At 37.1% G+C, this 12035-nt stretch overlaps 1 protein-coding gene across 1 annotated transcript; it reads right to left on the reverse strand.

Annotated features, from left to right (window-relative positions):
- Positions 1-4344: 4344 nt before the first annotated feature.
- Positions 4345-11834, reverse strand: ZNF518A (zinc finger protein 518A). The gene is made up of 2 exons (XM_009484602.2): positions 11809-11834; positions 4345-9333 (listed from the first exon to the last, which is right to left on the reverse strand). Exon 2 carries the CDS (start codon positions 9216-9218, stop codon positions 4563-4565), a length of 4656 nt encoding a protein of 1551 aa, XP_009482877.1. The 5' UTR covers positions 9219-9333; positions 11809-11834; the 3' UTR covers positions 4345-4562.
- Positions 11835-12035: the final 201 nt, after the last annotated feature.

Genomic DNA, 12035 nt, shown 5'->3' on the forward strand with positions numbered 1-12035 from the left:
TCAGCATTACATGTAACTTTGTGGCTGATACACAAATAACAAATATACACCAGAAAAACATTCAAACACTTTTCTTTTTAGCCACGTTCCTACATCATTACAGGGGTACCTTACAGTTTTGACAACAAAATGATGCAGGATTTGATAGGCAACACCACCTTCCACAAAATAATCCATTCATCCTGAGACGAGAACACCCTAGGCACAAAATAAGGCTCCATGGAGCTGGGGACGACACCACCACAAACAAACAAAAACACCAGTATGTGATTATCTATTTTACTATACTCACAGTTTTATACAGCAAGCAGACCAGTTACTCTGCTTTCCATACCCCAGATAGATCTTTTATAGCTTGAGCAGACTGTGGTGTAGACATATTTTGAAACAATTTTAGCTGGAGAAAAGAAAGGTTTGAGCAAGGGAAAAATACAAGCTTCCATTTTGCAAGGATATAAAATAAATTAGCACTCAGGATGGAGCATGCTGCTATGTTAAAAAATCCTGATGCTATTGATTCAGCAGCCAATATAGAATCTAGGAAATGGTAACTCAGTGCAATCCTATACCTGACAATTTATCTTACAACTGTTGATGTGCCAGCAGCTGCCACTAGTTAATGCCGTCATAATGCTGGTGTTTCCACCAGGTAGCAGGTATGTCAAGTCTGAACTCTGACAGACGTACCAACACACCTCTTCCCCCATATTTCTTTGATATTGTTAGCTAATTTCTCTTCCATATAATTGTCATTAACTGAATAGCTAGGGAAAAGAAAAAAAGGAAGACCTAAAGTTACTAATATACACAGGAGCAGAAGTGTTGTCTGCCTACCTGATACAGAAAGAAGAGTACAATGAGTACTGCAAAGCATTCCTGACAATGTTGTTCCATGAAAGGAGTAAAAAAACTTCTATTCTCAAAAATCCAAGTGTTCAGACATGAAAGTTACAAAACTACATTCCTCCTTCAATCTCAACGACCAGAAGCAGGCAGATTCTTAGGAAGTGGTGTAAAAAAAAAGGTCTTACATGCCAACAGCCCTGGTACAAACACTGAACACAAGGTTTTTGCTAAAACATTGGAGTTGCCAAGGAAGAGAAACCATGACTTACTGACTAATACACATCCTGCAAAGAATACACAATGGGATAGACTTTAGGCCTCTTTAAGGCCACTTCACACAAACACATGAACACTGTACAAATAAGGCTTAGGCCACTTAAGTATATATTTACAAAACATTTTCTCAGAGGAAAAACACTTGTTGACCCTGCACTTGCACCTATTTCTGCATGTCCCAAAACACTATAAGCAAGTTAAAGTTTTCTTATCTTGCTATATGCACAATGTTACAAGCTACCTTAAAATGTTACAGTTGCAAAGTCAAGCACTCAAAATCAAGACACTCTCCAAATCAGGTTACCTGTGCAACCTTAATTTCTCACATCAAATATATCCATTACAATAGAAGCATTAAATATGTGATCATTGACTATTTTTCCATGTGGATTTATATATTTCATTTGGTTCACATGGTACTTCAGAGAGAAATCGTAGCTGTGTAATGAAAGACTGTTGTTTGTAGGATATTTGCAAGATATCTTTCCCATTTACTGAAGATGCTGAGAAATGCGCAAACAAACATTGCAGGAGTCAGCCAGTAAAAAGATAGCCTCATATTGCTAAAGCAGTTGAACATTTCATTGAAGAACTGTCTATTGTCCCTGCACCTTCTATTGCACTATCCACTGTGATGCTGGTCAGATCGCTTAAGCCAAACTTTCTCCTGACAATCATTAACTGTGATCTTCATTCTGTGGAAGTCTCACTTGAGATTCCTTGAAATCTGACCTGCAGAAGTGCCAAACTCTTAGGACCTCAAACAAAGCATTATGGAAAAGCTCGTAAGAAAAAGAAGAATTATATATTCAGAACAGTACTTGAGCAATGTGCACTAAATAATACAAGGACATAATTGAGGGTGGGGAAACAAAATATTAAATCATTGCTCAAGAGGGAGCAACAGTTCTCTGCACTGAATGAGATGGATGTCCACGGACAGTGACACATGACAATGAATTGAGATTGTATAAAACAATCTTATTTCAACATTTCCTAGCTTTACAATGTTCCTTTTCACAGTATTGTTTAAGGTTACCCAATTCATAGGAAAACAAGCTGGAGGGAAAAAAATTTCCAGTGACAGTTGTCACTCTCGTGATTCGTCAATATAGAGAAAACCCCCTAACTCTACAGCAGAATTTCCACCTCAATGCTAAGTAACTGTTAACAAAAATTGGTCATCCTTGGTAAAGTTGCACCGAGTAGGTTTTAGCAACAAACTTCACAGATATTTCTGGGAAAGAAGGCAATGGCAATGTCCACAAATCAGGGGTTCAATTTCAGGGTTTATAGGAAAGCAAGCTGAGGCAGCCAATAGACCCTTCCAGTCAAAAAAGCTCAACACATTTTTGTCCTTTCCTAATGCTGTTTCTTTCTACTGTTTCTTTCTAGCGCATTTCCTCACCACTACACTAGTCTTCTTCAAGCCAAATTCATGGCTCATGTCAGAGCTCAAGCCCACTGTGCAGCACAAAATGATCCGATTTTGATACAGAACACGCACCAACTGTATATTCATTCACCCAAACTACGCTGCCTTGACTGTCTCAGGTACTTCAGTTGACTCCCATACATAACTCACTAGCTACAAGGCTAGTGTGCGTCTTCCTGCCAACAGACACATCAAGAAAAAAACCTACAGCTACTGAAGTCATTTTTAGTAATTTTTTAAAATCATTTTCATTATAACACTTTTTAAAACATAAGTCGAATTCTGTTACCAGTGACATCCCTGTGACATCCATAAAAGACTTCTAATTGTTTCATTGGCAGCAAGTTATTTTTCAGTTTCACCCTACGGAAATAGTCACAGAGAACTACCCCTGGGCTTGCACACAATCGAAAACCTCAGAGATATAAATGCCCCAGTCCTCTCCAAGTCCAGTATTCAGTTTTGACAGTTTTTCCATCAATACTTTGGGAAGCTGACTTACACACCTAAGATGTAATCTTCCGGTACTTGGGCAAAAGGTGCCATACGGTAAGGACACTCCCACTAAAGACTGGATTTAGCCTCCGGGTTCATTAAGAATCTGGAGGACAAAGCCTCTAAACATAGTAATTACTGTGGATAATGCTAACCTTCATTTGTATACTCTCAGTCACCATGGATAAGATAAGGTCTTTCGTTTACACACCCTCACATAAACGTTAAGAAATGTAAAGCATATTCTCCCTTCGTCATTATCCCTAAAACTTTAAGTAGGAAGCAAGCAGGCTCCTAGGAATATTACCCTACTGGCCAGTAAAATGAGGAAGGAATAACTTCAGCCTTCGTTTTGCCAAACACCTGGTACCCTACAAAGCAGTTCATCTCAATAAGCAATAGTAGAAAATACTATTTAGTCATTATGGGGACAAATTACATCCACCTGGAATAAAACTGCAATGCAGCTACAGGCATGAAATGGTGCTTTGCACTTCACCATATCCTGGCCTTCCTATAGTGTTTGTGGCAGACATAGTATAAAACAAAATAAAAACATTTCCTATAAATGCTCACAGTCATATTCTGTAAACACAAATTATAGCAAATTTAATAGTGACAGAGTCAATACAGATTAGGAATGTTCACCATTCTTAAACACCATATACATTATGAATATATATACTGTATATTTTCAACATATTCCATTCTCAGGCTCACCGTATTAACACAATTGTAACATGTTTTATTAATTTATATGAAAAATACTTCACTAAGAAAGTAGACAAACTGCACAGAAATAGTACAAGTGTCATGTGCATAGCAATATAGCTTAAAGCATTCACATATGGCTTTGTTTAAATGAAACTATTGGGGAAATGGCCCTATATGGACCTATGGTTACACAGTTGACATAATGTAAACTGCTTCACATCTTTTAGGCACTTGCTAACAATAGTGTTCAATCCCTGAAAAACAAAATCAAGAGCTAACAAGTGAAAATAACAAAAATCCCAGGGTAACAGCTGCATGTAGTTGAAAAAATTTTTAAAATTGGTTTTAGTAGTGCATGCACAGAACTGAAAAATGGGGGGGGGGGGGGGGGGGGATAATTTCTGTGCAAGAATTATACCAAATAACTGAAAAGTATAAAAATATTTACATGTTTAGGTTTTTTTAAATATGTACAGAACAACAGCCCTGAAGACTCATTCTATAGAATAAAAATATAGGACATGATAGTAGTAACAAAAAATAATATATATTTTTATGGAATTGTATTTGCAGTTAGTTACAAGTTATCTAAACCACAAAGCTCCTTGATCTACCTCAAAGCTCGATGGCAATAGAGAATCTGCTCTTCCTTTTAAAATACAAGCACTTTGCATCATTTTTAAACTTCAGTTACAATACTGAAATACAAACCAAAATTACTTGTGTATCCTAATTCAATTGATTCTCTTTTTAAAAAACTGTAATGTATGGTATTTGTTTTCTTCACTGGTCATCACTACATTAATGAATTCCAATCTCGAGTAGCCTCCATCAGATGCCTCTGTCCATGTCCTACCCAATTATCCTGATTGTCAAATATTCTACCGCAAAACCAGCAGCTAAACTTAGCTTTCAAGGTATTATCGGAGGTAGTTTTCACAATCTGATAATTGTTTTTGCTAGTCTTTTTCAGTGTCAATTTTAAGACAAACCTTTCTTTTACAGGGCTAATAGGTTTTATTGTCCTGTGCCTCTTTTGAGAAAGATCCTCAGTAGTTATGTCCAAAGGATTGCAGAAGGCTGGCTGCAGAAGCGCTTCAATAGTTCTTTTTGACAATGAAACCTTAAGAACGTGTCCCTTAAATTTAGCAATGGTTTTCATTACATTTACAACTTCTGGAACATCTGCATCAGGATGGTTAAGCACAACAACTGGTTGATTTCTCCGAGGGCATTTTACAAGCTGTTTAGAATTAAAAGGAAGTAATTTCAGAGTCCTCACAGTTTCTTTTGATGCCCTCGCTTTGTAAGGGCCACCTGATTCACTAACAACTTCAGCCTGATTCTTTTCCTTACACTTTCTGTGCAACATTACTTTCTTTCTTGGAGGTTCTGGGCAATTATCCTTACTTTTCCGTTTGAAATTCTTGTTTCTTTGCACACCCACAGTTTCTGAACTTTTAGACCCAGTTTGTTTTAGACGAGGTTTTACTTTTGCGGTTCTGTTTCGAGTGCTCCATGTGGACTTCTGACTACCAAAGTTATTCCTGTTGTTAGCAGTTATTACTTGCGTGCTCTCAATAGAACCTTTCTGCAACCGCGTCCCTGCAGACTTAGTAGAATAAACAGGTTCTACAGGAGGAACACAACATGCTGGATTAGAGCTTGCCAAAGAGGCATTTGCTGGCATTAACCTACCTGGTAAGATTAAGGCATCATTAGAAGCAATATTAGTTTGTTTCTGTGCTAGTGCAGGAGTAAGGGACTGCAAGTTATCCAACGGTAGTGAGGGCACTGAGTTGCTTACTGACTGAGTGGTATCAGCCAGCATATCTGAAGTAGAAGTCTTAATTTTCAGCAAAAGCTTTTGTTGCATGGCTCCAGTTTTCTTTGGTTGACAATTTTGATAATGAGCATTATCCTGAAAAACACTATGTTTATGAACTACAGGCTTGTTTGGTGTCATACATTTCAGAAAAACTGCCTGCTGTCCATCAGGCAAAAGTGCATAAACATGTTGTTTCTGTTTAATTTCCTGCTGGTTTACTGACTCCAAGGAACCAAAGACAGCATCCTGATGCTCTGATAATACCTTCACAGAAGAAATTCCTTTCACAGATGACTCCGATGAGTTTGTAATTACTAGAGGTCCTTTGAGTGGCATGCCATTCAATGAGTCATTTGCTGTACTACATGCTCTCCTGTTACAGGAACTTCTTACACTTCTGAAACTGTCATTTTTCCCCTCCACTTTTGAGGCTGGTATGGTTATTTTACCATATTCTCTAGATGCAACTCTCCCTAAAATCTGAGAACTATCACTAGGGACATTTGCAACTGTTCCAATTGCCCCGCTAAAAGTCAAAATCATTCCAGGTCCTTTATTTAAAACAAAGGATGCAGGTACACCTTTAGTCACATGCCCATCTGACGAACTGGTTGACGGAAGAGATTTTCCTGAAACCACCTGTAGTCCAGGCTGGTTAGCAAGGTGCAAAGGAACAAAAAATCCTGATGGAGGGGACTGAACTAAAAGGGTTTTCTTCTGTTCCTGAAGAACTGGCGAAAAGCTACTAGGATTTTGGGTTGTAGACAGTATTTTATCTTTTACTAACTGCTGTGTTATGATTGCATCTGTATGAGTTTTTAGCAATGTACCAACACCTGGAGTTCTGGATAATTTATCCATTCCTTGTGAATCAAATGATGCTCTAGGTGTCTGTCTGTCTCTCCCACAATGCGTACCTTCATTTGTGCTACATCTTGTGTTCAACTCTCTCTTACATAAATGAAAGGCTACATTAGTAGGAGGCCTCTGAAAACTACATGCAGTTGCTGAGCTTTTTAAATGCGTAAAGGCTTTATTCCCCGTCTCGTGACTAGAAAGCAGCTTGTCAGAATGAAGTTTCACACAGTTATTTGACTTGCTGTGGGATTCTTGCTGAGTAGTTGCTTTCACTTTTAACACATCTTGCAGTAACTGGTTTATTTCAGGTGATAAATAATTAGCTGCCTGTTCACTCTGCAATGAGAAAACAGATGTGATTTTAGGCATTAAGACCGAGTTAACACAACCAGAGGCATTTTCTTGGAATTTCTCAGCTACATTCTCAAAGCCTTGATGTATGTTAGCATCCAAATACTGCTGGCCATTATGCTGGTCCTCCATAAAACACTCACTGTCAAGAACACATTTAGATTGGCTTTTAGAAGACACAGAGTTATTCTTAGTGTTTGTGTGTCCATAAGTTTTATTAATATTTGATTGGGCTGAGACAACTTTCTCTGGTTTTATGCCTTTCATCGACTCCAAATATGAAGATGCAGATTCAGTTCTTCTACTGTTCTGAAAAGAAACTGTTTTGCTAGATAAAAATTCTTTATATCTGTCATCTGTTGACATCCAAATGCTACATGGATTATCTGAAGTGTCCATTTTGGAATAGTTATGAAAAGACAGCAACCCTTCATTAGAAGAATCCACTGAAGTTGAATAATAGAGATTATTAGTTCCATTACTATTATTCAGGCCACCATTTTGTATTTTCAGTTCAGGAAAGAAGGGCATTTTCATAGGGTCATAGTGAAGCGTATTTGTAATAGTGGGTGGTAATACCTGAGGATGACTTGGAGGACTATAGCTTCCCCATGAGATACTACTTCGAGTTCCAACTTTTGTCACCTCATCACATGGAGGTGCAGTTGAGCCCAACTTCATTGGCAAATAATTTGAACTTTTTCCTACAGCTACATTAGAAGGTGCTACAGTTTGAGAAACACTCCTACCATACAGTAAGGAGTTATTTTGTTTTTCCACTTTTGATTTTCCTGAATGAGGAGCAGAACAAGAAAATGGAGGGGAGGTTAAAGGGTGAACAGAATTGTTCTTTAAGGTTGGCTGATCAGTTACATGTGGTATAGCACCTGAAGACAAGCCATAGGGATCAGCTGGTTGTAGCAAAGGAGTTGTAGAACCATCTTTAATAGGATCAGCTTTCTGACCCACCAAATGTAAGTTTTGTTTACTTGTAGGTAATAATTTTATAACAATATGTTGTTTTCCATCTACCATTTTAAGTCCCATAAATTTAGCACTGTAATTTGCTGGAACAGATATTTTATTGTTTTTGACCATCAATACCGTTGGCCCATGAACAGCATTTTTCAATAATCCCAGGCCATAACTTGTTGCATCATCTGCTTTATTGTATTGTGCAGTAGCAGCAGAGAGCATTCCACCCGTGAAATTACGCTTTTCTGTATATGTAATTTGATCTTTTTCTTCATTTGCTTCCACATCTCTCATACACTGGTTCAGCTCCTCAGATTTTGTTTGAATTTTATTCACACTTCTTAGCACTTGTGTATTTTTTTCTCCAGTTTTGTCACTTCCACTGCTTATTTTTTTCCGTCTCCAGAGTGCTTTTTTCGATGCTCCCATTTTATACCTTCTTAACACAAGCTTCAATCCTGCTGGAGTCTTCACTATTCTTTTTTCACATTTATCCTTTTCCAGTTTTTCTTTCGCATATAAGTGGTCTCTATGCAAAGCTATGATGTGTTTTAAAAGATAATCTTTCCGTGGTGTGCTGTAACTGCAATATTGACAACCAAAAGGAAACATACTGGTGTGAACAAGAAGATGTTTCTGGAACTCCTCTTTTGTAAAGCTTACGTGATGGCATTTTCCACATTTATATGGAATCTCATTATGTCTGTGAATGTGCTGAACAAATGTGCCCACATCCTGGGTAGAAAACCCACATTTTTCACATTGAAAGTGACCGTTTACACAATGCTTTGATGTGAAGTGTTTTGTCAAATCCAACAAAGTGTACATATGCTCATCATTACAGAGCTCACATTTTACTAAAGTGCTACGATGGGTGCGTCTATGCTGTTTAAATGACTGGAAGTCATTAGCCGAGAAGTTACACATCTCACAAGGATACAAAGGCAACTCGCCATAGTGTAACAGCTGAAAATGTTTCTGTAGATCATTTGGGCTGTATCTAATGTTATCCTTGCACTTTGTACAAGTGAAATTCAGTATCTTTGCCGTAGTTTTCAACCCTTCTTCAAATTGCACTTCCGGTTTATTTTGCAAGTGGCTTCCCTCCGAACAATTGGGATTGCTTCCGTTTATTTTCTCTAGACTTAAGGACTTCCTTGCAGTTTGCTGTTTACACTGAAAGAGTTTTCTAAATCTATCAACTTCATGTTTCATTAATACTTCATTTGGAATGTTCACCTTGGGTAAATCAATTTTCACATTTTTTAGTTCGTAAGAGAGATTGACATCTAAAATTGCTGGTTGAGTCATCATACTTAAAGGATCATTCACCAGTGCTTTTCCCAAAGCAGTATCTGTAGAAATATTCTTTGCAGCATTGTGTTTTAACAAACCAATTTGCTTTTTGTCAGGAAAAAACTGTTCCTTTTCAGATGGCATGATTTTAGATTTTCCTTTTCTTTAAGTGAATTCTTGAGACTAGTCTTAGTTCCTGCAAACAAGACTGCTGCAGCAAGTTATTCGCAAGGTTCTAGAACTTCCCCATTTTATTCTCCTGAAATCAGAAAACAAACAAAGCAAATATTACATTTAAAACTAATGCAATTAGAACACTCATTACAATTCATTAATAAATACATGCCAATCTTGGAAGTTGTTGACTTTTATAACAGCATTTGAGAGAAAAAAGGATGAGGCAAAAAAAATGAGACATTACACCGTAAACTTTTGTTTCTTTGTTGGTTTGCTGTTTGGAGGTTTACACACACATACAGAAATGCATAAATCTTGAAAAATAAGCTTTAAAGGACAACATCTACTGAAAGATGAAAACACTGAAATTCCATGCCATGAAATTTTGGTTTTCTCCCACCAGGACAGTCTGTAAGCATGAGAAATCCCAAGAACTGCTTGGTTGTTTGGTTTTGTTTTTTTTTTTTTTTTAAATGAAGCTAGCATTTATCACTTATTCAGGATTTCAAGCAAATCTAAACACAGTACCTTGCCTGTGACATGGATCACTAACTGAACCTAGCAACGTAGCTGAAGTACTAAAACCAAGTCAAATTCAAGCAGGCATTGATATTTTTGTTACTCAAGTTTGTTACTCTATTGGTAGCTAACTATTGTGCTTAAAAAGAAAATTAAAAAAAAAAAAAAAAACGACAAAGATCTACTCACTAATGGAGACATTACCTTTATCAACACCAAAAAACTCACCACGCTCTACAATGAATTTTTTGCATGCCTGCCTTTAGTATCACACAAGTCTGAAGTAGTCAACAGATAAAAGTTAACTTTGGTTTCTCACCATATGTTCCTGGGTATAGGTTAATCTTTTCAGAACAAGAGCATGACTTACAACAGTACTCATCTATGGATTAAGAGGCTCAAATAGGTATGGTCAGCATCATTGTCTCGCTACAGACTTAACGTCAGTGTTTCCATAACAGGCCACACTGACAATTTATAGCAGCTCAAGTCTATGCTTGAACAACACTCCCACATGTCAACATAAAATCAGCAGAAATGGAATAGCAGTGAAAATCACTTGGATTTTGAAAAGTAAAACTGAAAAGGAACAAGAACTGTTTCTTCATTCGTATATAACACTTTTTACGACAAGCTTTTTCCATAGCAGAAGCCACAGCATCACTTTCTTCTTTCCTAGCAAAGGCCAGTGAAGTGTTGGCTGAAATCTGATCAGCAGCTCTCTCTCCACTATTCCCCTGCCCACCCTGAAGCAACACAGACGTGGCCCTCATAAGATCATCCTATTTATTCACACTCAAACTGAAAGAATGATCACATCCTCTCCCTCATTGTGACGAAGTGCAAGAGCTGTTTCATCATAAGCATTACCACTAAGGTCTTCCAAATATTCTCCCACAGTCCTGTAAGAAGGAAGTATCTAGCATTAAACATGTAAATACCTGACAAAAGAAAATGGAGATAGAAAGATTTTTAAGGCCACGTTAATGTATCACATAGCAAGAAAAGCAGACCAGGGTTTTTTTTTGAGCATATGCTTTATTGTGTTCCGTTGGAAAAGATATTAGCATTTCTGCACAATTCTTGAAAATAGTAAGCAAAACAAGCTTTGATATTTTATACAGACTCCAATATCAAATAAATTCAACTAATTGTGTTCTTGAACTATGAGACCTGCAAGATTTCAACTATATATCTGACACTCAAAAAACAAACAAAAAAACCCCCACCAAACCACAAACATATACACACACACTCCCTCCTTGGGAGTCTTTGCAAATGAAAACACTTTAGGTACAGGATTTTTTTTTTTTTTTTTTTTAAAAAACTCACTGATATATTTCCCATCTTCCCCACAGGAGATTAATACATGGGATACTACTCTACTTAGAGCCTTCAGAAAAGGACAACTCATCTACATCACACTCCCATTTCACCAAGACACTACTGTATTGTAATGCTTTCTCTTGTCAATGGTAAATCCCTTATTTGAACAGGAGCAAGCTGAACTCCCACATAAAGAATAAGTAAGTAAAAATGACTTGGACTTGTTTGCTGAAGAACTTTTTTAATACACAGATGCAACACATGAAGTTTACAGGTTGCATGATGCAATACATCATCCTGATGGCAGCTGCCTATCATTCAGGTTAAAATGTTATACTGTCAAATACCGAAACCTGAAATATGTGTGCAATTAACACTATAAAAATCAGAAGTGGACGCAGTATGCTGCAGAGAACAAACCTCAGGCTTTTGGCCCCATGTTAATGTGGTCCTCAGTTGGGCAACGTTTCACTAACTGGATAAAACATTTCTGCTTTGCAGAGTCTCAGCTGAGCATATTCAAACCTGATCTGAGATCTCCTTTAACTAATTAACCACATAAAATACAATTTAACTTTGTTGTTATTGGGTAGCACGCAACTATCGACAAGCACCTACAGCACAAAAGTATTTAATAGAAAAAAACAACTAGTTAAAAAAAAAATCCCAGGGATCTTTAAATGTACATTATCAAAGAAGAAGTCAGACTTACACATTAAGAAAAGACTTGACTTCAATTCTTCAACAGCCTTTTTAACATTTTTCCACACACACAGAAGAGGTAAATATGTAAAACTCGGAAAAGGCCACAGTCAGGAGGAATAGTGAAAAAAGGTCTGGAAACAAAAGGAAAGATATTTTTAAAGATGTAAATACAAGCATAAATCAAAGAATAAGCTGAAAAGCATAAATCCTTCACAATTTTACATTACATGCATT

Source organism: Pelecanus crispus, chromosome 10 (genome assembly GCF_030463565.1).
Source record: "Pelecanus crispus isolate bPelCri1 chromosome 10, bPelCri1.pri, whole genome shotgun sequence".
Classification (NCBI taxonomy): Eukaryota; Metazoa; Chordata; class Aves; order Pelecaniformes; family Pelecanidae; genus Pelecanus; species Pelecanus crispus.